This window comes from Penicillium citrinum (assembly GCF_028827155.1).
Source record: "Penicillium citrinum strain IBT 23319 chromosome Unknown utg000001l:1.0-4955037.0:1.0-4956770.0, whole genome shotgun sequence".
NCBI lineage: Eukaryota > Fungi > Ascomycota > Eurotiomycetes > Eurotiales > Aspergillaceae > Penicillium > Penicillium citrinum.
Window position 1 is genome coordinate 4,829,425 of NW_026622686.1, and position 25,133 is coordinate 4,854,557.

Sequence of the window (25,133 nt, forward strand, 5' to 3'; positions counted from 1 at the left end):
AAGCTTGCGACTCTCAACATTCCAAGGCGAACTTTGCACTAGTGTAGCATTCCCAGTAACCTGAAGAATGCGTAGATATGATCAACCAATGTGGTTTCTGGAATTGCTTCGGAGTTATATCATTGTAATGAGGCAGACGAGAATACATACCGTAATATTTAGAGATGAGCCTCAAAGTTTGACATACAAGTAGGCACTGAGAGAAAGAAAATTGGATTTCTGTCTACAACCATAGAATGAAATGTATGGAATAGATACCCTATATGCATTTTTGTGATGCCATCAGCACTCCAGGGCTTTCTTTTTTTTTTCATAATCAAAGACAGATCTGCTGTTCCTCATACTACACATTGTACTATTTGAACGGGTCACTTTTCATCCCCTCGATCAACATTCCCACCTTCTCCCTCGATATCAAAGTAACGTACAACCATGAATCTACTTTCCAAACTTTCTCCTAACCATTGGACTTTCCAATATGGCGTTTACGGACAGTTCTGAGAGCGATTGTGGGAATATCGACATCAAAGAGCCCCGAAACTTCAACTCACAACCGGACCCCAGCCACGGTCAAGTTTCTAAACTAAATACTCCAGGTGATTATCATGATGGTCTTCCTCCTGTTGATAGGGGAACACATGCATGGCTTTTTCTATTGGCCAGTGCGATGCTCGAAGCCTTAGTGTGGGGTATGTTCAGCCTCGGGGCAGATCGAGAATGAATTAATTGCACACAGTATAATAGCGGAAGTCAAGAGGCTAACCGCGATCTAGGATATGCATTTTCATTTGGAATTTTCCAGAAATATTACAGCACCCATGAACCGTTCAAAGGTTCCTCGAATATCGCTGCTATTGGGACTTGTGCCATGGTTGTTTCTGCCTTGCTAGATCTCCATCTACTACATCACTAGACTAATGAAGTACGATGTAGGGCATAGCATATCTGATAGCCCCTTTGCCTATCATAGGCATGATTCTAGTGCCGCGAGTCGCCCGTTGGGTCTCGACTATCGGAGTTTGTGTGATGTGTCTTTCATTGGCCTTGAGTTCATTCTCAACCAGCATTACCCATCTGATCCTCTCTCAAGGAATAGGATTTGGAATAGGTGGCTCTTTGGCATACACACCGTCAATCTTGTTCATGTCCGAGTGGTTCGTTAAGCGGAAAGGTCTTGCATTCGGAGTTGTATGGGTGAGTGTACACTTCTTTCTCATAGTTCTATTGCGAATCGCCAAATCATGCAACCATGCTAATCTTCTCAATTTCCCAACTACAGTCTGGTTCTGGAATTTCCGGGGTGCTTTTCCCACTCCTGCTGGAATGGTTATTAGACAGCTATGGCGCTCCAACCACACTGAGAGTATCAGCAGTGACATTGTTTGTCTTGTCTATTCCTTTCTTGTACTTTCATCGTCCAAGAATTTCCCCGTCATCTGCGGTCAATCGCATCCCGCTTGATTTTAGTTTTCTCTACAGCAAAACATTCCTCGTTTACCAATTTGGCAACATCGTCCAGGCACTGGGATTCTTCTTACCAACCATTTATCTCCCGACATATGCCGGCAAAATGGGTTTCGGTGAAACATTGTCTTCCCTCACGGTAACACTGATCAATATAACATCCGTGTTCGGATCAATCATGATTGGGTTTCTTTCCGATCGGTATCATGTCACTAGCTGCCTTTTGATTTCCACGATTGGTACAGTGGTCTCAGTATTTCTCGTCTGGGGGCTTTCGAGTAATATTTGGTCACTATACGTGTTTTGCATCCTTTATGGCCTGTTAGCCGGTGGATATTCGTCCACATGGTCAAGTATCACACATGAAATCCAGCATGCGAACCCAGCGACAGATACAAGCGTGATATTTCCTTTCATGGAGACAGGACGCGGCATCGGAAATGTCGTCAGTGGGCCACTCAGTGAGGCATTATTAAAGGCAGATTCATGGCAGTATCGTGCCTGGGGTACATATGGAAGTGGATATGGGGTGGTTGTACTTTGGACTGGTATCACTGCATTGGTAGGAGGAATAGCTGTGATAGCTCACTACTTGAAGTTCGTTTGAAAGGGATCTCGAAGACTTGCTATCATGTATAATTTTCGAATATAATTGGATGCCCCAAGTTGAGATTGTTTCCGCCAATTGACGCAGGGGAAGCACGACTACAGGCTAGGATCTGGGTGGTCCGTTGATAAATAAAAATGACTAGGGATATATTAAAATGACCAGTGCTATGCAGAGACGCAAACTAGTAGATGCAAAATTTGGTGGATAAAAACATGAGCATGACAGTCGTCAGGTCGTTGGTTGAAGCCGAATGAACAACCACGATCATTTTGTGACCCATCCCCATACTCTCCAGTACCAGGGCTTAAGCTCTCCAGCTTCCTTATTGTATGGAAGTCGACCAGTGTCAATGTCGGCCTCGGCGGAACGAACGATTGGGGATCGAGTGATCACCTTGTGTCCAATGTAAAGCACAGCAAACACGATCGGACAGATGTAGGCGAAGAAAAAAGAGGTGACGTCGAAATGGGGGATAAAGGCAGTGAAACCCTGGGTCAAAGCAATGAGAATGTTGAAAAACAAACCATACCAGGCCAGATATGGTTGAAGCATAGCCTTGTAAGGAAGAGTATCGCGCGAGATACCACGTGCTGCTAGTGCCCTCATGAATGCAATGTGACACGCATTGATGGAAGACCAAGTCACAAAGCCCGCAACACTCGAAAGGTTAACAAGCCAGTTAAAGACCTGCGATGCATTCTCCGAAACGTTCATGAATCCCAAAAGTCCGAACAATGCAGTGAAAAACACACTGACGTAGGGAACACCACCCGAAGTCACGCGAGCGAAGATCTTCGGCGCGAATCCTTCTTGGGCTAGACCAGTCAACACACGACTGCCAGAGTAGACATTTGAATTGGCCGCCGATAACACAACTGTCAGAAGGACTGCATTGATAAGACTGGGAAGGACCTTAACTCCAGCAAGATCAGCCGCAATGACCATTGGACTGGCCGAGGCATCGGTCTTTCCAGAGGCGAGATTCTTGTTGTTATAAGGCACAAGGAGTCCAATGAAAAAGATTGTCAGGACGAAGAAAAGTAAAATCCGAGCAAAAGTCTTCCGAATTGCTGACGGGACAGTCTTCTGTGGGTTCTCTGTTTCACCAGCGGCAACACCGACTAGTTCAGTTCCTTGATAAGAGAAACCTGCTTGAACAAGTACAGCCCAGAAGCCAACAAATTTTCCCACCGACTCGGGGGTATCGATTTTGTATGTAGCAAAAGCTCCGGGGTCTGACCAGGTATGGAAACCAAGATACCCTTGCTTGCCCACACCGACATCGACACAGATAGCAAATATCATAAAGCCAATGACAGTGGCAACCTTGATGGTGGAAAACCAGAATTCCACCTCACCATAAAAGCTCACTGGCAAAAAGTTGATGGCCGTAATCAAAACCCAAAAAACTCCAACGAAGATTGCGATATTCAGACTCGGATCCCAGTATTGAATAATAGTTCCTGTTGCGGTCAACTCGACGGCGAAGGTGGAAGCCCAGTTGAACCAGTAAATCCATCCCATGGAGAAACCGAGACTAGGGTCGATCAATCGTGCAGCGTAAGATGTGAAGGCGCCGGAGGTGGGAATATATGTGGCTACCTCACCTAAAGAGGTCATGACCGAAAAGACAATGGTTCCCACGAAGATATAAGCGATTAATGCTCCTGCTGGGCCCGATTCCGCGATTGCAGTTCCGCTCGAGATGAAAAGACCTATACGACAGCTCAATCAGTCAAGGCTCCCATGAGTACACAACGCATTCGATATGATTGCACGTTGCTCACCAGTTCCAATTGTGCCGCCTGGTTAAAAGAGTTTATTAGTATAGATCATTCAAGAAAAAAGAAGAAAATTACTTTGCTAGTCAACGTACCGATTGCGATCATCTGAAGATGTCGACTTTTCAATCTCCGCTTCAGCTCGCCGGGTGGCGACTGGGAGTTGTGATTTTCCTCTGCATCGGAAGGTTTGATATCTTGCGACACAACAGTGTAATCAGGGACTTCCTCCTTCGATTTCTTGCTGGCGACAACCTCAGATGTGACATTTTCTGCGGCCATGTTGAAGACCAGCCAGCTTCACTAGAAGCAAACAGTTGCAAAGAATCTTGCAAGTAACTTAGGCCGAACCAAAGATGCCACCGAAAAAAAATAAAAAGATATAAGCTTCAACTTGGGAGGATCCCACGTGACACACTATCCTGTATCGATCCTCTATTTGTCTGTGAGGAGCCTTGAAGATTCTTCAAGAATCGGTGTCGGCCTTCTTTTTTCTGCTCCGGGGGGGGGTTTTTTCATCAATTTGAATTTTTTTTTCTGTCCGGTGGAACAAGCTTGTAGCAAAATTCCGTTTTCGCTGGTTTCGGTGGAGTTCCGACAAGGCGAAGGCCCACCGTAGAATTTGTTAGGTAAAATAAATCCAGAAAGGAAAGACAAGCCGGTGAAAAAGTGGTATAAGATGAATTGTAATTGACTGTTATTCAATTATTGGAGAAAGACTCTAATTTAATATAACAATGTACTGTATGTACTGTATATAAAGTGTGATTGTGGTGGTTTGACAAGATCAGATAAAAATCCGGTGATCAAGCCAAGCCCTAAAAGATGCACCGTTTGCAATCTCGACTCAACTTTAAATCTTTGCTTCCAACGCTTTTTTCTTGGGTCCTACAAATCCAAAGATATACGCTGCTATTTTACGCATTTGAATCTCTTCTGCTCCTTCAGTGATGCGATAGCGGCGAAAATGGCGATAAATATGCTCGAAGGGATAGTGGCGTGAGTATCCATCGCCGCCATGGATCTGATATTATTTAGTTTTTGGAGAGGAATGAACAACAATTATACTGAACTTTTGATCAAATCTCCGTTAAAAAAAAGAAAAAAAATTCACGTACCTGGATTGCCCGGTCTGCAGCTTGACAACATAGACGATTTGCCCAGAAATTACACATCGCCACTCGGTCGCTCAGTTGACGTTCAATCTCAATCCATGGCCGTTGGCCTGTCGATCGACATTCAGTGACAATTCGATCCATTTGCCAGCTTGTTTTGAGAATCAGTAGGCGCAACATTTCTACTTGGGTCATCAATTCGACTACAGGAAATTGAATGGCTTGATTGTCAGCAAGAGATTTTCCCTCGCCCCAAATTCGTCGTGATCGAGCTCGTTCGATACTACGATCGAGACAGTATTGTGCCGCGCCACAAGAACTGGCCGCTTGGCGAATACGATTCTCATGGACAAAGGTTTGCGCGAGGGCGAGTCCTTGATCGACAATGCCCAGAACGGCAGATCTCGGGGACCCACGCCCGGTCGAATTTGACGGTGGCGTGGTCGGTCGGCATGTTGAGTGTCCATTCATAGCTGGTGATACGTACTCCAGGGGTTTCTCGCGGTACAAGGAAGGCCGTGATACCTTTGGATGATCCAGCTGATCCTGAAGTCCGCGCAAAGATCAAGAAATGTGTACAGTGGTGAGAGCCCGTTTGCCACTTTTTGGCTCCAGTGATCTCAAAGCCTCCACGAACTTCCTGTGCCAAACTAGACATAAACGTCGCATCACTACCATGATCTGGCTCAGTGAGGCCAAAGGTGATGCGAAACTCTCCACGTAGACGTGCAGGAATGAGTGTTTGCCGTTGTTCCTCAGTACCGAAGTGATGGATCATTAAGACATCTGGGAAATTGCCAATAATGCTGTGTTCGTTTTGCAGGTCGTTCGCAAGACCGAGACCACCTCCATAGACTGGATGTGAGGCAAAATGATATCGAATTGCTGACATCCATAGATTGGTATCAGGATGTTCTCGTCCACCGTATTGTTGAGGCAAAGCGAAGCGATAGAACCCTGCCTCGTCTGCCAATTGCCGAGCCTGTTCTGGGAGATTATCAGTAATTGTAAAGGACAGAGGGATAAACATAGTGTAACAAGAGGCTGAAGTCTTGCAGGGTATCTAACTCAACAATTCTTCCCATTCTGAACGTGGATTTCCCTGATTCTCCCAGTCAGTCCGTGAATACTCCCTGCGATGGTCGAAGAAACGATTATTGTCGTGTTGATGCTGCAACGGCAGAATTGTGGAATCAATAAAGCCATCAACAGACTTCAAATAGGCCAGTAGATCCTGAGGTAGATCGAAATTCATGATGGCAATTGTCTTTTATTTGCTATTGTTGAAAATATCCCCCAAAGGCTACTTGCATTTTATAAAAAAAAAAAACGTCTTAATCAGTTTCCCCGCATTCGGGCCTCGGCATTGAATGGGGCCTTTCGGTTGGACGATCACTTTGTAGATCAAGTTCAGCTTCCATGTATAAAAATTTGGTGATGATTTGGAGATCGGGGCAGGAAATAATCATCAAATGCTTTTTGTTTTCCTTTTTCATGACTTGGAAGACATATTTCTGTTTTTTTTTTCTTTATATATATATATATATATATAGTCTACCAATTACAATTTATCTCTCTCGACGTCCAGGCTCAAGTGTATTTCTACGCCCTAGACCATTTCCAACTCCACCGCGAATCATTGCATCGCCTTTCTTCCCCAGTACAACTTCTAGCGCCTGAAGTAAGGCATTTGAATCGTATCGCATACCAAGCACAACTTCCCTGTCATCCTCCATCGTCGTGATCTTGCGTCCATACAGACGAAGTGCCTCGATTCCCATATTTGCCAGCCTCTCGCGATCTATTTGAGGAGTCCCAGGGCCATCGAGGTGGAGAATATGAGTCACATATGATCTATATGGCAGAGGGTCGTGTAGGCGTACTGTGTCTGGTGATGTCGGGGATTTGGGGGGCCTGTGAGTCTTGTCATGGTGATATCGCCCGCGGCTTTCCTCGCCGGCACGCGTGATTGCTTCAACAAAATCTGATGCCATGAATGGCTGGGTAGGTGGACCGGTCTCACGGTCAAGAGATCCATTCAAGATTAGGATTTTGTGGCGAGCTGGGCTTGTAACAATACTCTTTCCAACACCTCGAAGGATGACAGCTGGTAAAATAGATGTATATAAGGAGCCAATACTGTAGATGATTGCCTGTGCATCATTTAATGCCTCCAAAACTCGTGGATTGGCGGCTGGGCGGATCTCTTGGCCGTATGGATTGATATACCAGATACGACTGATTCGACTTGGCAGGTCTTCATTTTGAGTTTTGTTGAAAGAGATGTTTTTGTTACGCAGACTTGCAAGAGAACCAGGAAGATGGTCTTCTTCGTAAGAAACCGTGTCAGAGAAATCTGAAACGTCTGTGTCTTCTAGATCATCCCCATCTGCAAGGAGAAGGCTGGGTCGTCGAGCTCGAGAATCGGATTTGAGTGCTGTTTCTTCACTAGGATGAGAAATACTGTTTTGACCGACGATTATGGTGCCATTGGCTAATGTAGCAGAGATATGATGTGAAAAATTTGAGTTGATCGCGGGGATCACACGTACGATATCAGACTGCACCCCGCATATGCTTCCTAAGAGGTATATGGCACTCTCGAAGCTTCCGCTGAAGAGTCGTGCACCAGTAAGAAACAGGTTTCCAACACTAGCAGAGGTGAAGTCAAACGTTGATGACGGCGGTCGAGCTCGTTTCAAAATTTCCAGATTTAACAAGTTGAAAAATGAGCGAATTAATTCCTTTTTGGCTGGAGGGATTGAATGCCATAAGGAGGATGTACCATCTACAATAGACAGCCATTCCTGAGATGCCGCAGATGCCTGGGCAGGCAAACGGTGATTGAACAAAGTCTTAATTGCCGTTCGTTCGGAATTGTTGGATGTATCTGGGATTAGACGGACTAAGCGACCTAGAACACAAGTTAACAAGATGACAGGGTTGATGACGGGATGAAAGGGATAATTACTGCGCACATCACCAATCCCTGGGCCGCCAAAAATCCGAATCAACTCCGATGATGAGCCACCATTGTCACTGATGGGGATGATATAGCTCAGAGGGCAATCCTTGCTTTTTCGCAGAGCCTCAAATACATCAACAAGGTTATTTGCGGCACTACCTCCAGAGAGTACCGCGATTCCACGATTTTGGGATGACATGGTAGAACAATGGTGGTCCGTTGAGCTAAGATCTTAGACTTTGAAACAATAAAAAGCTTGCTGTTTTATGTGTCGCAGCCGCTACTAGTAAGGTGCGGTCATTAACAGGTGACGTTCAGTTGTGGACGTGTCTTTGCGGGTTGTTAAGAAGATGACAGATATCTTGTGAGTCAGATATATCATTGAAGATTGAGGTTAAAAGGTGCAGATTTGAATGGTTTGACGAAGGAATGGATAAAGAAAGAATCGACCACGCAGATTAACGGACAATATCCTCCAGAGAGATAATAGAGTCACCACTGGAGCAACTGAATGTTGTTGACGTCGAGTTTGTTTCAAGTTGACGTTTGAAGTAGATTGAACAAGGCAACAAGGCACCAGTGTATGATACAATCACGTGCTGATAACAACATATCTCCACGTGATAATGCTCAGCTTACCTCATCCAACCACGTGATTTTCCAACCGCCGACTTTCGTCTCCGCGCAACCTCGCCGTGCCCAATGAACATCTCGCAGTCAACTCAAATCGTCTCCACAAGCACGAATCTCCTCGGTCAGATGCGCCGATTTCCGGCGGAAGGTCCATCACAACGCACCTCTTGTGCAGGTTGGGGTTTTTATATCGGGGAAAGACGATCCTGATGGATCTGGAGTATCGGAATCTACTGGCACCGAATGGGCCACCTCTCTTTTCCAGCGACTTTCGGTCCCCTCGACTATCCCGGCCTGCCGCCGGTGAGTTCCTCCAGCGCAGTCCCGAGTCTGGTGAAATGGAGAAGACCCCGCCTGTCACGGGCAAGCGCCGAGGTGGCAGCCGTAAGGCCTGTAATGAGTGCAAGCAACAGAAGGTGAGTTGCCTATGCAGCTGCGACACCCTTCCCCCCCCCCCCTTCGCATCCGAGCCTAGTATGATCTTGAAGGTCGAGAGCATAAAAAAGCACAGACGGGGGAGCTGGATTGGATCATGAGCCCCTGAGCCGGAGACATTGAAAGCCTGTTGTCTGGTCTACTCTCCTTTTTTATCACACACACCTTTTGTCTCTTTGATGGCCAGCCCCACTCATGTTTGTAAATGAAATAGTTGAGATGTGATATTGTTCAAACACCGGCCGCGGCGTGCTCACGCTGTCGTCGACTTGGTATTGACTGCAAAGTCGAACAGTCCTTTAAGCGCATCTCCAAGCGACGGTATTGTCTCTCAACCCCTCAATCATGTATCATGCTATTTCTCCTGCTAATGAAAACGCAGACGCAATGCAGAAATGGAAAAGGAAATCGCAGATCTCCGTCGGAAGTTAGCAAGTAATCCAATGGATCAAGAGCAATCTACCGATACACATGCTGGCGATGACCTCTCTCAATGTTCAGAGGAAGTCTTTTCGCGCCGTGCATCGGCCACAGTAGATCGACCGAGACCTATTTCTGTACCAGCGGAGCAGCACCCCTCTATGGCAACCCCGTTGACTATGCAAAGGGATGGATCTATTCTATCGCAGGACGAAAATACTCCATGGCGCCTTGAAGACATTTCTCTGTCTCGTGCTCGAGTCTCTCGACTATACGAACAGTATGTCCAGATCATGCCCCATATGTTGGATCACCATGACAAATCTGACAAATTGAGCCTACCAGATATTTCAATTACTATCATCCATTCCTCCCATTATTGAATCCACCCAAGCCACCAGAGATCTATCTCAATCGGTGTCCTCTATTGGCATGGACAATCATTTGCGTTGCTAGCCGCCGGTCTCCCACAGAGCCGGGCCTTCTCGGTGCACTATCGGGACCTTTCAGTAGACTTCTTTGGTCGACTATCACTAGCGTACCACAGGATTACCGCGTCGTTAAAGCATTATGTGTTTTATGCACCTGGCCTCTACCGACTACGAGCCAACGTACCGATGCAACCTTTATGTTGAGTGGCCTGATGATGCAGATTGCGATGCAACTAGGTTTGCACCGTCCAGTCCAGGCAGAAGAATTCACAACCTTTAGAATGGAAGTCCAAGGAGAAGCATTGAAAGACCGACTTCATACCTGGGTCATTTGCAATATTGTCGCTCAAAAGTTCGTTCTCGTTCCTTGTCCTTGTCTTGGCTACTCTATTTTTAGTATATCGACAAGTGCTAACCTTCAAAAGCGTGGCTACTGGCTATGGCCAACCACCTAGCACAATTTACGACTGGGCTCTTGAGCCTGCATCTCTCAAAGATGCGGATTATCGCCTGCCCAATGACCTAACCATCCGTCTACGCATCGAGAAGTTCTGTGATCGAGTTACCAAGGCCCTCTATAGCAGTAAGCCCGAACCCGGGGAGTTTATCAGTGCCGAGAAACTTGTCATTGTTCAAATACTCGAAAGTGAACTGCGCGAGATGGAAGTCGAATTCGGCCGTGAAATCTCTGGTATGTCGACCACCACCTTGGACCCCATCACCCAATTTCAGGTCTAACACAAGGATTCAGCAATCAACATGATCCACCTGCGAGCAGCTGAACTGCATTTTCGATACTTCGTGTTTCTTGGATCCAGCCCGCGCAGTGACGATCTGACGAAGCTTTTCGTTGCAACGACTTCGTTCTTGGGGAGAGTGCTCGACCTTGAAACTTCTCCCGGGGAATTGATCGGTCATTCTACAAATTATATACTCCAAATGATCGTTTCTGCTGCATTCGCACTTATGAAGCTCCTGAAGAGCAGTTTTAACCGACATATCGACTTCAACCATGGAAAACTACTTTTCAATGGAGCCATCTCAGCCATACGGAGAATCAGTGTCATGGATCACGATCGCCCGATTCGCCTTGCTGATATCCTTGCTCAAATGTGGAATGCCAGCGGACCAGACCCCCCAGAAGAGGACGTACTTCAACTGAAAGTTCGTTGTCGGATGAGTATGAGCCACGTCTATGATACCGTATGGCGCTGGCGCCAGCGGTTCCGACCCATGAAAAGTATTGAGGAAATACAAGGTGAGTCTGCAATTGAATAATCATGCGTATCCAATAAAGCGTACTAAGCCACCTCTTTTAGCTGCAGCAGCAATAGCCAACCAAGATATCTCATCAACAGCAGGCCCTTCGGCACGTCCTCAAGATCAATCCCTCGATGACTCGTCCCTTATACTGCCTGCCCAGTTTGATGAGAGTGGTGCTTTTTTCAGTGAAGCTGGCTTTTCAGAAGTGTTTGATAGTTTAAATTGGGTCTTCGATGGTATTCCCGACTCCTTCGTTGCACCACCGGTTCTATAGGAAGGACAGAATTGCGGATATTTGACCATTCTCTTCTGTAAATATGGATTTTGAACGCGTTTTGAGCGAAGATACCATGGAAAACAAAAAAGTGCTTACAATGTTCCTCCTTGACTCGAGATACGTTCCAACGTATCCAAAGTAGTTTCCAAAATTCAGAATCAGCCCTTGAGTATGATGTGCAGAATCTTCGCAGTGAGGAGACATGTGTTGCATGTTGTGAAACAAAATAGCCGGAGTATTGGCACGCTTCATATCACCAGCTTTACCTTTTGCTGTAGGGCATGAGGCGTAAAACCGAACCTGTGGGATGCCTGCTGTAACACACTGTAAATATGCAATTTGAGAACAAGGTTTCTAGAGTCTCGTTCCCTGCAGCTGTTCTAGATTCGTTTACATATTGAGGTTTGACCTGGGAATGCGGCCTCCACGGAAAGCGAGTATTACCTTCAGTCTGTAATGAAACAGTCGGTGAGGATGATATACCTATACCGTATTCAATGAAAGGAGAAACCTGCCTAGTCTGAGACAACACGTGAAGAAGGATTCTTTTGATTCAGACTGACTGCAAGCTAATTAAAGAGTCTATCTCGCCAATTCATATAGACTAGTTCGTCGGATCCCAAACCAAAATACCGGGTCAGATCACAGCAGATATGCCTGTCCTATATCAACGAGGCATTCAAGGTTCCATGTGACAACTAACAGTCGAATTCGAAAAGAAGACTTCACAAGAATTGCTTTTCGAAGAATAAAACCCTGTCTCCTGGTACTATCCTGAAGCATGATAGCTGACAAATATGAATCCATACGAGCCAAGAGAATTGGGTCGTCAAGAATAGGAGAGAATTGAAAAGTCCGTGAGAGGTGAAAATTGTCTGGAAACTCGTGCCGAAGTGGTCATTTGGAATAGTATCATTCTTTACGAGCAAAGCTTCGGCTATACCCAACGTGGAAAAAAACGGGGTAAATGCAAACCCCGTTTTGATAGAAAGATTGGGGCGATATGACAAATAACAACAAGCTTGACGTCCAAATAGTCTTGGGCCTTCGTAGATCAAACTAATTACGCTGGTAGCATACACGAAGGAGAGAAACTATTGACTGGAGAACAGAAACAATATGATATTAGAGGAAAGGTATAGAAGCTGCATAGTATTGAACGCAAAGCATCTGATGCTTCAACGACATCGATTGACCTGAATGGATTCAGGTCAATCTATCGAGAACTTTGACAATATTCAAGATCGTCCCTCGTACTCACCCTCAGCTCACGTTTCAAACAGGTCCATAAACCTGTGCTACAACTTTTAGTCCTTTCTTTGAATAGTTCTCATTCAAATATCCCGAGCGAAAGAAATAAATATAATGAAGATGGATAGTGCATACTAATATCACCGACAGACACAAAGAGCCGAGGAATGATCATTATTTACTCCAACAGATCAGCTCAAGGGGCGAAGGAAATCAATACGCAATATCTAGTGATTCCTACCCAGACACGATGCAACCGGTCATAAACTACAGGCAATCAAGAAGATCAGCCTGTGATAGATGTCGAGGGTTCAAGCTGCGTTGTGAACGAGAACAAGTCAATGGACGGTCCTGTGAACGTTGCCTCAAAGCCCAAGTGGAATGCACTACAAGCGCTGCTCAGCCGACCCAATCGATTTTTTCGATGAGAAAAGAAATATATCCCTTTTCAAGAAGTTGTGGAGATCTCATTCGAGACGGTGATATTTCTTCTGCGCTTCTTCATCGACCATGCGATTCAAGGGTAAGGAAGTCAGTTCGCTCTTCGGGAATTTATCACCGAATAGAGCAACAGAAGCTCAATACATGGATAGACCAGAGCGGATTTCCTTTCATAGCAGGAGACGATACCTTCCTACCCTCTGGGACCAAGGATGTACAACTGAATCAATTATCTTATCCAACTTCCTCTCTCGATAAATGGGACCAAGAACCCTTAGCTAGGACTGACAGCCATCTGCACTACGTGAGTAACTTTACCTTGCAAGGGAAAGAAGGAGAAAATTTTCCAAAATTTTGAGTTAATAACACTCAATAGCCACCGATCTATAATCATCAACATGGCCATGAGACTACGTGGGATGCAGGAAGCACAAGTATCTGGCCGGACCCTTTAACGATGCATACCGAGTTTCCCATTCCTGGCTCAACACAATATAATGATCAAGTGGATACTTGGTCTTCCAGTGGTAATTATCCCCAGGCGGCAAAAGATTTCGGCATAGGCTTACAGTCGCCAGTGGAAGAAGACTCGTGCTTTGAACCAAAAAATAACTTGTCTCGACCGAGTTCTCATGCCCATTTGAGAAGTTCAATGCAATTAAACCTCGAGCTACTTACAGATCTTGAGAACCTAGAATCCATCTCGATTCTGCTTGGATCATCATGTATTCTGGCCGAGAGACCGGATCGAATTATCTCAACAGTTGATTTACCCATATTCCGCATAATCAGTCATTCAGAGTGGTTCCTTAACATTGTCACATCGCACCATGTCTTTCCAGGAACTCATCTGCCGGGAAAATCTCCCATAACTCCCGAGCAACAAGGTTCAAGCCCATCTGAGAACCTTTGCCCGCCTATAGAAGGGTTCAAGAGGATCGAGGAATGTTTTGACACCATACCGACGACTAAGGGCTCAGATGACGGTGAATATAAGAAATTGAGTGATGTACCATCGAATTCTCCTGGAGACGACGGCCTATGCGCTTATAATCTATCGGAGCCGTTGAGTATTCTGGCAGCCTATTGCCAGCTCATTCGCGTTTATCATACCCTTTTTAACCAACTTCACCGCTTTTTTCTGATGGTTCCACCCGATGAGGCAGCTGGTATCTTGTCTCTGCCTACCATTCGGTTCGGAAAGTTCCATATGACTGGACACTTCACAACCAAATTGCAAGTTCTCATTGAGCTCAGCTTCCATATGCTTGGCAAGATAGATCATGCACTTGGAATTTCAGAATTCATGAAGGGGGTCTTGGGTGAAGATCTGAAGTTTGCGGCTCAGCATATCTCATACACTACAAGCATTTCCACCAGTACTAGCGCTATTGGCTCACTAGGGTCTCTACGAGACCATGTCCTGACTAGGGAGCATGTAATGGTCGTTCAGTCTTTGAAAGAAACCATGAATTTCTTGAAGGCCTTTGTCAAAACCATAGCCGTTGATGGCATTCCATAATCGGCTTGTTTGGCAACAAAAATGAAATGAACCTCACAATATTTCAAATTATCCTACTGTGATAGAATATCGTTCTTAAGAAACTGTATCTCTAGAATCCCATTTTGAGAGCCTGAGCCTTACCTAGAGTTTCAATTTGATTTATCCGATTTATTTAAAATGTGAAGAAGCCCTGCTCAGCTCTGACCTGGAACGAAATATCACTCAGGATCTTTGTTCTAGTTCGCTTTCGAACAAGACAATTCCTAGATTAGAAAATTCAAACTTTACCTGCCTACTCGGATACGGAGACCAATACCGATACCGAACGATCATGAGACAAATTATCAAGGACGCAATATGGCCGGAAAACCCGAGGATAGTAAAGTGTACTATGTATGCTTCATTCAGCCACAAATATGATATACCCATGTGGAGTACAACAAAGAATATGAAAGGTCGATTACTAGTAATTCTTTGTTCACCAGTTTGAAAAGAGAATAGTTCCAGCAGTCCAATTGGGCTGCCGAAATATAATGGTAGTTTGGTCTAGCTTCATGGAAATGCGAGACTTCAAAGTTGACTGGGAACTGAATATTTTTGGCGTGGAAGGTCAATGGGAATAGCCAATGCTACAAAACATACAGTGACACTGAAGATAGAATATATAGCCAAAGTTTGAAATTTTGGACATACCTATGCTCTAACTTCACCAGGGAGGTACGTGGTGAAGTTAGACGGAATTCGGTTCGAGGGTGGCACAGGTATGTCCAGATTGTGGGAGATGATCTCGAGCAGGGTATTTAATTGTCTCTTAATCGCCCTTGAAAAATTCAATAAGGTATACAAAACTAGTCTTAAACCAATTGAGGAATCAAAGATCTTGCCATGGCCGCGCCCATCTTCAAAGACATTCCTAATTTGGAGGGAATCTGGAGTCTAGTAAGTTCAGAAACCCGCCAATATACTGGACTTCAGTTTATGAAGAAAAAGAACAGGAAGTTATCCAACGACCCAGACGAAATGTTTGAACTGGTAATGTCTCTTCTATGTCCACCACAATATTCTGATTAGCAGCTGCTAATTGCGATTCAGCAAGGCGTTCCATGGGTTGTTCGAAAGGCCCTTAAATACGCCAGTCTGTCATTGAACATATCGCAAACAACTTCAATTCCGGATCTATCAGAGAAACATGCAGATGATGTTGGAGGGAACAAAACGCCAGTGACAACACTTCACGTAAAGCAAACCGTTAGCCCTGGTAACTTTGATAGCGAAGGGTCATATTCGGTGAATGGGGAGGCAAAGGAATACTCCCTTCCGATATTTGGAAATGTCTCGATACAGCTGCGGTATATGGATGCTATGGAGATCTCTGACGAAGTTCTGCAACAGAAATTGTTTGAAGATAGTTCATCAAAGACTGTTATAGATGAGCTTGCTCAGAATTCAACCAAAGGGTGGAACGTACGGGTTATCTGGGGATTTGAAGTCATTGATGGACGACGATATCTCACAAGAAATGTGGTCACTAGCAAAAACGAGAAGTCTGTCAACGTTAGAATGGTTTATGATTTCCATGGTTAAGCTATATTGATATTGTCTCGACAATGCCCAAACGAAACTTTCTTCTTTGCTGCTTGAAAGGAGAGTCCGTAGAGTGGACTCCGTCAGACAGCCACACGAGACAGCATAGCAAGATAATATCATCTTGATTTACAGAACAGCCAAAAAATCCAAATAAGTAAGGGAAATAGACGCGAATAGTGCATCAACATCGATAGAAAGTAAGAGCGTTTTCATTCACAAAGAGAAAATCGCTCAACATTACGACAAATCTCGCTTACTAGACCATGCACAAATTGACAGAGGAATTGACTGTGTTCTCATTGGTTATATTGGAGTTTGAAATTTCTTCAACAAAAAATTGGATAACATTTGTTTTTGTTACGTGAAATGTGAGTTTTATTCTCAGGAAGACAAGGAATCACCTAAAAGCAAAGGTACAGCCAATTTTTTGCCCGAGACATTTCCATTCTTGAGCCTATCAAGGCCAGGAATGACGGCATCAAGACCCCCAGAAAGTATCTCCACTGGCGAAGGTTTTATTTTGCCCTCGCCAATCAATCTTTGGACTGCCCTGTACCAGTTGCGTGCCCACAGCCCAATTTCTGGGTTTGGTAGAACCCCATAAGGGTCAGGGAGTTTTACTCCATTGCCAGATATCGCTCCACCCATGATGAGCTCATGCTTCACTGTTTTGCGAGTGAATAATTGTTCTTGGTACTGCTCCAAACCACAATAGCGTCCTCCGGTCCTTCCAAAAGTCTCTTGGCAAATAGTCACTGATCTTACATCCGAGAATGGATCTAGGACGTATCTAAGTGTGTTCTTAGTGGCCGCGCGGATGTCTTTTGCACAGGTCGTAGAATGATAGTCAAATACAAGATCAGCACCGTAAGAGCGAACGAGTTCAAAGTTGCGAGGAGAGCATGTCGTAATCACGCGGTGACCACAGCTGGACAAAAAGAAAAGAAAAAAAACAGGAGTTATTATAAATTCAAGCGTGTAACCAGAATTGGGGGCTTACAGTTTCACCATCTGAATTGCAAGCATACCGAGAGTGCTACTACCCCCGTAAACAAACACATCTTCTTGTGTAGATGAGGGTGCGTCCAAAGCCCCGGAAATTCGCAGTGACCAGAATAAAGCAATGCCCAATGTTGCGATTGCAGTGCCCGAGATTCCTGATACGCTGGTGAATGAAAGGTTTTTGGGAATATGAAAAACGAAATCTTGGTCCACAGTGAGATATTCACAATAAGCACCTGATGTAGGATCGGCTTGGTTGGAGCCCTGCACAGCTCCAAATACTTCATCTCCAACGGAGAACCGTCCTTCTTTAGCAGCTTCACTCCCAATAGCCACAACTGTACCCGCAAAGTCACAGCCATTCCAGAGACCCGGAGTGGGATATCGAAGAGGCATTTTGAAATCACACGGGTTCAATGCCACAGAGAGTACGCGCACTAAAAGCTGACGTGAACTAGGTTGCTGAATTGGGAGATCAGGCGTAATTCGAAGAATGCCATCCTCATGCTGGACAATTGCCCTTTGCAGGCGTAGAACATCCGTGCCAGCCATTGTCCAAACTAATTCGTTAATTGTGTTAAGATACTCGAGGATTATAGTGAGGATTAAACGTAAGAACAAGCTGTTTGTTGATACTCTGAGAATTATGCTCATCCTTTAAAAGAGCCATCGACTTCTGGATCCAATTGACATCTGGCTGACGATGAAATGAAGTTGAGTTGAAAAGTCAAGGACCCTTGTTGGTTCGAAATCATATCCGGACAAATTCGAAAATTCGATTCTGATCACGTCTTGTACAAGGATTTTACTATTTGGCCCAGTCTTAAAAGAAATAATACGACGACGTGGCGACTCGAAGGGAACAGAAAACAAAGTGCTGGAAATTGGAAAGGCCAGTTAATCTTCTGTTGTCATGAATGTATTACAATAACTAGTGAAACGGGGTAGGATGCTCGAGGCAGCACGGTCGGTACGTGCAGGTCGAATGGGGCAGAAGGATGAGGGTAAACAACACCCCAACTACGGCTAACTGCTGGCACTCTCTCAAATAGGCTGGAACTCGTGTAAATTGATCTCTGTGTGATGCTAAGGATGCTATCTAAACGAATGTATATAAGCTCCCTCCCAAATTAGGCCAATTCCCTTACATAATCCTCCTACTGGCAGGCAGGCCGATACTCCCCCACTACACTAGTAGCCATAAGGTGCAATATGTCTAGGCAGGAAGCCTGACTCGGAGAATTCTACCTCGATAACAGTTTACTGAAAGATAGAATTGAAGATGAACCCTGGTATCAACCGGATGAACAAAATATGTAGTATTCTGGAAGAGGAAGGACTATTGGAAGCGTCTTAAGCCACTCTTGCGTGTGCAATCAATGGCTGCTGGTGATATCTAACCTTTTGAATAAAGTAACAATAACTATAACAGAAACATAGAGTTGCGCATGAGAGTAAAAGATCAACTTAAGACCTCAACACAAGGACGAGGACGGATAGAAAGATGGAGATCACTCATGCAGGATACATTCTGCCAATGGTAACTATACTGTCACCATCCCAAATTCAGTTATTCATGATTGGAGTATTCTCCTCGGTTGTTTCAAGCCACAAGGTTCCCCACTCTGACGGACTTTATGCCGCGAATCCACCCATGCTATGGCAAAAGGATAAGTAAAACTAAACAAAACGGGATATTCTTGATATTTAACGAAAGAATCGAGAAATAGATGCGATGGATAGGCATTCTAACTGGGGATCTAGCGAGCATAATCTACCACTTTGTTCGCCTCAGCCAATTCAACCCTCTACATGTCGGAGAGCGTCAGGACAAACACAAAGCACAAAGCCCCGCCTTTTCTCCACTTGGATATGATCTCGTCATAGCGCGTGTCTATTTCACCACGATGGGAAATTGTCACGGACCTTGTTTGCCGACGACCCGACAACTGCAATGCCCCCTCGAATGAATCTTCAAACAAAAAAGGAGTATACAGGTTGGACCTGCTGGTATTGCTAAGCGAAAAGTCCGACTGGTGAACAAAAAAAATGAGACTTACTACAAGCAAGGTATCGCGATCTCGGTTTGGTAAGCCCATGCATTCGAAGTAATCACAATAGAAGGTCGGGGTTTGCTAAATATAAGATAGGATGTCGGACGTGTCGCGCACGCAAGGTGAGAATCTCCGGTTCAACTGGATTATCGTGAGGCTTTATTGAATTATCAAGGTGAAATGCGACGAAAGGCCTGGACAATGTGGGAATTGTGCACGGCTGCGTCTGGTATGTTCTGGCTATTCGTCTGCAGCCAAACAGCAGATTGAAGAGGTAGGAGAAGACAGACCAGAGAACTCCAAAAGAAAAAGGACATATCGGTCTTGCATCGGATGTCGAAGTTCCAAAACAAAATGTTCTGGGGATCGTCCTACCTGCCAGAGGTGTCAGAGAAAGAATATCGAATGTGTCTATTCCGAGTCCTGTCAACCTAACTGGATAAGACGAGTTGAGGTTGTTAGCCCTGAGAAACAACATGGTCTACCGACCCCTTCAGTTCTTTCAAATGGCTCACCTATCAACAATATCCCCATCCATGCGAATGAATCATGTCGGACATCGTTCTCGTCCATTCCAACCCCAGAGCCTCACAATTCCTCTTTAGAATGGTAAAAACCTCTTTCCGACACCGAGAATGAGATAGAATATTGGCTTACTATTCTAGGTTAACATCCTACCAACTGCCCAGTAGCTGGGGGATAGGAGTTCTCGTGGAAGAATACTTCAATAACATCCACCCATTGCGATGCTTTGCATTCATTCATAGACCATCCTTTCTACAGAGATTGGATACAGAGGACACGAGAAGAAATCAAAACTCTGCTCTTCTCTATATGATATGTGCTCTTGGTGCTCAGTGAGTTAGCACTCATTGCTATATCAAAGGACATTGTACTGAGCCGGGTATCCAGATACCACGCATTAGCATATGGAGAGAATGTGACCTCTATTTCTCCCAAGGCGATTCTCCATGCAGGGAGCCAATGGGCAAAACAGGCACAGCGACTGATTCTTGAAACACTCGAAATTGTCACAATAGACAATCTTATGGTACGCGCGTTGATGTTTCTTCGCATTTCAAAGAATATTCTAATACCCGATAGGCATCGGTTCTTCTCCATGACTATGACATTCGCATGGGGGATTTTTCAAAAGCGTTTATGATAAGTGGTCTTATAACACGGATGACTCAGGCCCTACAAATTAATTTGGAGTACAACACAGATATACTGTGTCAGAACGACGATACAGGCCTAACTGTGACCGAGAAGGAGTCCCGCCGCCGGTTGATGTGGAGTTGTTATGTGATGGATGCTCTCGTGGGCAGCGGCGTGGATCAGTTGACATTGGTTGATGAGAAGGATATGAAAATTCAGCTACCATGCAACGAGCGTAATTTCGTGCAACAGATTCCATGCTTGACTGAAACATTAGAAACAGGAAATTGCTTGAAGTTCATGGGTGACTATGTGGACAATAAAACCATCTTGCCTAACATGGGCATGATGGCCTACTTTGTTCGTCATATTTCAATCCGGAAGAAAGTACTAAGGTAAGAATATTTCCCAGTGAGAGGCTGAAGGTAACCAATTTGATATTAACTTGATCCTGAACTAGGTACATCAAGCATCTCGACGAGGCTATCGTCCCTTGGAACCCTAATTCAGAATTTGCTACGCTTGAGGCAGAGTGCCGTGCGTGGTATGAATCCCTACCACCAAGCTTACAATTCACCCCGAGCGCCATATACATCCGTAAAGATTCCTCGCAGCTTGGTGCTTTATGTGTGCTACACTGTGCTCATTATCAGACGATCTGCGATTTGTATCGATTAGGGGCTCCCGCGTTATACAAGCTTCGAGCCGCATTCGACTTTCCTCCCGAACAGCAGGGGTTTTTGAAAGAACTACAACAGGTTCTATTTGATGCCGCGAGGTCATTAGCCACAATAATAGATGAGACTGGTCGTCATGGGTGTAGAATGCTCGCTGATTCATGGCTTCCAACGATCACGTACGACAGCTGTCGCATCATGGTCTACCATTTAACACAAATTCTCGACCCGGGTGATCAAACAACGAAAAGAATCATGAATGAGACTCTGCCTCTCCTGCGAAGCAACATTCATTGTTTAAGTTTAATGGGATCTTTGAATGCGATTGCGGCTTCATTAGTAAGGTGATTGTTCCATGACTTGGAAGATGATGAAACTAACTGCATATTCACAGTGCTCTGCTGCTGAAACAATGCTGGAAAGATCAGGAATTGGCTCAGAAGTAATCAGCCAGAATATAATACCTGATGATCCGTATCAGTCCATTGGAAGTACAAACGAGACAAGGTAAGTCACCTGCTAACATAAGACGTTATTTTCGTGACTCCGAAGACATACTTACAATCGCAGAATTGAAATTCTGCCTGGGACACCCGTGCAGAGTACCCCAGACTACGTTCTAAATCCTTTATCAATATTTAGAATGGCAAGGAAGTCAATACCTGAGCGACATGCTCCTGAAAGTGCTGGCAGTTCATCCGCACCAAATAGTACGCGACCAGATTCTATGCCGGATTTGGATCAGTCCGTTGGTGAAAATGGAGAGGGCGCACAAGGCAATTCAACAAATGACAACGCCATTCATCAAGGGAGCCTCGAAGAGCTTCAAACTCTTTTCATGTCAGATTTGGGGTGGGCCTGGCAGCCGGCAGAGACTGCTGTTGGTTCCGGCATCGATGGTGCTGGATTGTTACCATGGGCTGGAGGTTATCCTTCAACACAGACAGAGCCCTGGCTACCTGTATTCCCATTTCCGCAACAAGACTGAATGAAAGGGTCTACTCGAAGACTTAAAGTCCCAAATAAGGCAATAGGCTCTGGCCGGGAAATACCGAATTGTTATCTCGCTCGAACTCTCTATGAACTGTCTTGAAATTATAGTTAGCAAATGCCTGTTATAAATAGCAATATAATCCTAAAGCTGGCCAAAAACCATTTCATAGACAATTAATATGAATTATACCGAGTTGAATTGTCCAGTTTTCGAATTAAACTTCACGATCGTGACCAAAGCTACCAAGACAAGCCAGAAAGTTAGAGTGAGGAACGACAAAAGAAATAAGAGAAGAAAAAGAAGAAAAAAGAAGAAAAAGAAGAAAAAGAAGAAAAAGAAGAAAAAGAAGAAAAAGAAGAAAAAGAAGAAAAAGAAGAAAAAGAAGAAAAAGAAGAAAAAAGAAGAAAAAAGAAGAAAAAAGAAGAAAAAAGAAGGAAAAAGAAGAAAAAAGAAGGAAAAAGAAGAAAAAAGAAAAAGAGAATCATAGCTTCTACTCTATGAATTATTCACGACTACTTTCCTCGCGTGGGTTATATTCCCCGGCCTATCGGCTATTCTTTTATGAACAACCTGGGCAAGATTTAGAGCGTTCGCTGTTGCATTCTCGGTCCATCGGCTACTCGCGAGAGTCGCAGGGGATAGGATGCTTGCGAGGTTGCTGATCACGGACAAAACATACACAGAAAAAATGAGTTTGTCCAGTCAATACTATGAAAAATCTTGGAGAGAACCCATTCGAAGGTCGCCAGAATACTGCGATGCAATGGCAATTACTTCCATCATGCCCAGACCAGTAGTCCCAACAGATTTCGCCCTATCCCCAAAGTAAATGGCAGTTTCGGTAAGTTAGATTTGATCAAGTTAGGCTGTACCTTTGAATTTCTATCAAATTGGAAGATGAGATGTATATGCCAATGTTGTGGCTCGGTCTCTTCTGGCCCCTTGATCGACAGATCGTTTGATTTGGGGTCCCTGGTTGTGGGAAATACCATCCTAGCGCGTCTTGATAATATCTTGCATCACAATGGGAGGTAATTAGTAGGAATGAGTAGAGCAATTGTAAATAGAGTGCTATCAAGCAGATGCCATTTGATTATTCATATTAGACAATTAACTATCGCAGCTCATGTGCGCCGGTTAAATAAGAATATTCGCAACCAGACTGTAACCTCCACAAAGTCATACACTAAATTAGTAATCTATCATAGCTCGTTTGACTATATCCTAGTCCAGAATCAAGCTATCGCTCGAAGAAAATGTCCTTCTGAACCTAGGTATCAATCACTCCTAGATGCGGAGGCTTCGATGTCGGTTTCGCTTCCCGTAACCCTGGATTCGTGGCTTTTCGGGATTTTTGATCCAGATACTGTATGATGATCTAGATCTAGAAGATACATATACCAATAATACGTCCCTAAGATGAACTCATTAGAGGATCTGTATAGGCTCGTCTGGTTCCAAATACGTACCACAGAAAAGGCCGCCGCCGAGAATATTCCCAATTAGAGTCGGAATAATTCCTTTCCAGATGTAGAGACCAACACTCAGCCCCGGGGCACCCTCCCAAATGCCCAGAGGGATGAATGTCATATTTGCGACAACATGGTCGAAACCCAAAGACACAAATGCAAAAATAGGAAACCAGATTCCAATTATTTTCGATGCTAGATCGCGCCCTTGAATTCCAAAAAAGCAGCCCAAACAAACGAGCCAGTTACAACCAATCCCGCGCAGGAATATCATATGAAAATCCGGTGTCAGTTGCTTCTTGGTGGCGAATGTGATAACGGCGGATTTGAATGGCTCTGCAGAAAATACTTCGCCGTCTGTTCATGCCCTTCGTTGGTAACGTCCGAGTATTATATCAAGAATCTCATGACTTACATCCGAAGATAATTGTCACCATAAACAGTGACCCGGCCAAGTTCCCAAGGAACGTTATAGACCAATGGACCAACATCTTCCACCATGTCAATCGCCGCTGGAGAGCGGCGACGATAGTAAACTGGAAAGTAAAAGCAGTCAGTGGAAGCACGCATCCCAGGATCGTCCTCAGGAGTCATACCATAAAGGATCCAGTACAGAGGTCAGCTCCCGTCAAGATGATCATACATAAACCATATGGGAAAACCAAGGCACTGATGGTTCTGATTAGCCCTGGGGCATTTTCCTGAAACCAGGGAGTCGCGTTGGTGCTGAGGGCTGTTCCGCAAGCAAAGGCAAGCAAGCATCCAGCGGAGACCGAGCTAAGGAAGATTTTATCAAATCGCATATTTCCTTTTTGCTCTCCCAGCCTCGCAACGGCTTCCAAGACCTCACTTGGAGATAAGGTATCGAGACGCATGATTACTGAGCAGACGCAAGTGCTGCCTTTTTCACAGAAAACCAGTCAATGCAAATGAAGATATTATAAGTTGAAAATGTAGCACTGTTTCATCGGATGAGATTGCGATCGAGGAAGTCAGGAGGAAAAGGCCGTGCTATCCCTCATTATTTATTATCCACAAACTAAGTCCCATCATTTCCAGCTGAAATGATAACCCTGAAAATGCTATCGCAGATGTATCCAGTAATTGCCAGCGTATATTTATTGAGTTTGTGACTGGAAATCACCATTGGAAGACCCAAGAAAACAAGTAGATAGTCCCCTTTCGACATACATTCCAGTGCGAGTGATAACTGCAGCATCGTCGATCTTTTGCCAAGAAGAAATATGCGAGCCACTAAAGAAGCACCAGCTTATCATTTCAGGGCTCGACCAGGGAGGCTTGGCATAGATAAGCCGGCCACCTTTCGTTGCATCTCCGCGGATGATCAACGCGGCAGATATCATCAATTATACAGGTGAAAATGGAAGAAAGGATTCCTTCAGAAAGAGGAGAAAGTTCGTGATGTTTATATACACTTCCTGTCATCGTAAGCCTTGAGACTAAGATGATCGCCAAGGCTTGGGAGCAGCATTCTTGCATTAACATGAAAATAAATATTGATCAGATAGCTCGTAGAAGCGGAAAAGAGAATAGATATTCTCTTTTCATAGGTAGGGGAGAAATTTGAAAACAGTAATCGGC

The 25,133-nt window shown here is 44.7% G+C and overlaps 11 protein-coding genes across 11 annotated transcripts; 5 read left to right on the forward strand and 6 right to left on the reverse strand.

Annotated features, from left to right (window-relative positions):
- Positions 1–478: 478 nt before the first annotated feature.
- Positions 479–2,071, forward strand: N7469_001841 (Major facilitator superfamily domain general substrate transporter; the record flags this gene model as incomplete). Its single annotated transcript, XM_056640761.1, has 4 exons — positions 479–689; positions 774–871; positions 934–1,194; positions 1,280–2,071. The coding sequence occupies 4 exons, from the start codon at positions 479–481 to the stop codon at positions 2,069–2,071; spliced, it is 1,362 nt and encodes a 453-aa protein (XP_056506518.1).
- A 267-nt stretch (positions 2,072–2,338) lies between these two features.
- N7469_001842 (putative amino acid permease (Can1)) lies at positions 2,339–4,137 on the reverse strand (the record flags this gene model as incomplete). Its single annotated transcript, XM_056640762.1, has 2 exons — positions 2,339–3,789; positions 3,951–4,137. 2 exons carry the CDS (start codon positions 4,135–4,137, stop codon positions 2,339–2,341), a joined length of 1,638 nt encoding a protein of 545 aa, XP_056506519.1.
- Positions 4,138–5,313: 1,176 nt separating this feature from the next.
- On the reverse strand, positions 5,314–6,000 carry N7469_001843 (acyl-CoA dehydrogenase family protein; the record flags this gene model as incomplete). Its single annotated transcript, XM_056640763.1, has 1 exon — positions 5,314–6,000. The coding sequence occupies one exon, from the start codon at positions 5,998–6,000 to the stop codon at positions 5,314–5,316; it is 687 nt and encodes a 228-aa protein (XP_056506520.1).
- A 538-nt stretch (positions 6,001–6,538) lies between these two features.
- Positions 6,539–8,134, reverse strand: N7469_001844 (gluconeogenesis factor YvcK family protein; the record flags this gene model as incomplete). Its single annotated transcript, XM_056640764.1, has 1 exon — positions 6,539–8,134. One exon carries the CDS (start codon positions 8,132–8,134, stop codon positions 6,539–6,541), a length of 1,596 nt encoding a protein of 531 aa, XP_056506521.1.
- Positions 8,135–8,777: 643 nt separating this feature from the next.
- N7469_001845 (transcription factor domain-containing protein) lies at positions 8,778–11,391 on the forward strand (the record flags this gene model as incomplete). Its single annotated transcript, XM_056640765.1, has 7 exons — positions 8,778–8,984; positions 9,218–9,324; positions 9,386–9,703; positions 9,769–10,206; positions 10,280–10,545; positions 10,606–11,112; positions 11,174–11,391. 7 exons carry the CDS (start codon positions 8,778–8,780, stop codon positions 11,389–11,391), a joined length of 2,061 nt encoding a protein of 686 aa, XP_056506522.1.
- A 2,347-nt stretch (positions 11,392–13,738) lies between these two features.
- Positions 13,739–14,608, forward strand: N7469_001846 (uncharacterized protein; the record flags this gene model as incomplete). Its single annotated transcript, XM_056640766.1, has 1 exon — positions 13,739–14,608. The coding sequence occupies one exon, from the start codon at positions 13,739–13,741 to the stop codon at positions 14,606–14,608; it is 870 nt and encodes a 289-aa protein (XP_056506523.1).
- An 867-nt stretch (positions 14,609–15,475) lies between these two features.
- N7469_001847 (uncharacterized protein) lies at positions 15,476–16,174 on the forward strand (the record flags this gene model as incomplete). The annotated part of the gene is made up of 2 exons (XM_056640767.1): positions 15,476–15,622; positions 15,683–16,174. The coding sequence occupies 2 exons, from the start codon at positions 15,476–15,478 to the stop codon at positions 16,172–16,174; spliced, it is 639 nt and encodes a 212-aa protein (XP_056506524.1).
- A 384-nt stretch (positions 16,175–16,558) lies between these two features.
- Positions 16,559–17,731, reverse strand: N7469_001848 (zinc-binding alcohol dehydrogenase family protein; the record flags this gene model as incomplete). Its single annotated transcript, XM_056640768.1, has 2 exons — positions 16,559–17,105; positions 17,178–17,731. 2 exons carry the CDS (start codon positions 17,729–17,731, stop codon positions 16,559–16,561), a joined length of 1,101 nt encoding a protein of 366 aa, XP_056506525.1.
- Positions 17,732–19,899: 2,168 nt separating this feature from the next.
- N7469_001849 (fungal specific transcription factor domain-containing protein) lies at positions 19,900–22,056 on the forward strand (the record flags this gene model as incomplete). Its single annotated transcript, XM_056640769.1, has 6 exons — positions 19,900–20,090; positions 20,146–20,284; positions 20,338–20,786; positions 20,852–21,407; positions 21,463–21,575; positions 21,639–22,056. Coding segments are annotated over 6 exons (1,866 nt in total), but the record flags the coding sequence as incomplete, so codon positions are not given.
- Positions 22,057–23,339: 1,283 nt separating this feature from the next.
- On the reverse strand, positions 23,340–23,652 carry N7469_001850 (Formate/nitrite transporter; the record flags this gene model as incomplete). Its single annotated transcript, XM_056640770.1, has 2 exons — positions 23,340–23,428; positions 23,532–23,652. 2 exons carry the CDS (start codon positions 23,650–23,652, stop codon positions 23,340–23,342), a joined length of 210 nt encoding a protein of 69 aa, XP_056506527.1.
- Positions 23,653–23,942: 290 nt separating this feature from the next.
- Positions 23,943–24,406, reverse strand: N7469_001851 (Formate/nitrite transporter; the record flags this gene model as incomplete). Its single annotated transcript, XM_056640771.1, has 2 exons — positions 23,943–24,067; positions 24,175–24,406. The coding sequence occupies 2 exons, from the start codon at positions 24,404–24,406 to the stop codon at positions 23,943–23,945; spliced, it is 357 nt and encodes a 118-aa protein (XP_056506528.1).
- Between the last annotated feature and the right edge of the window lie 727 nt (positions 24,407–25,133).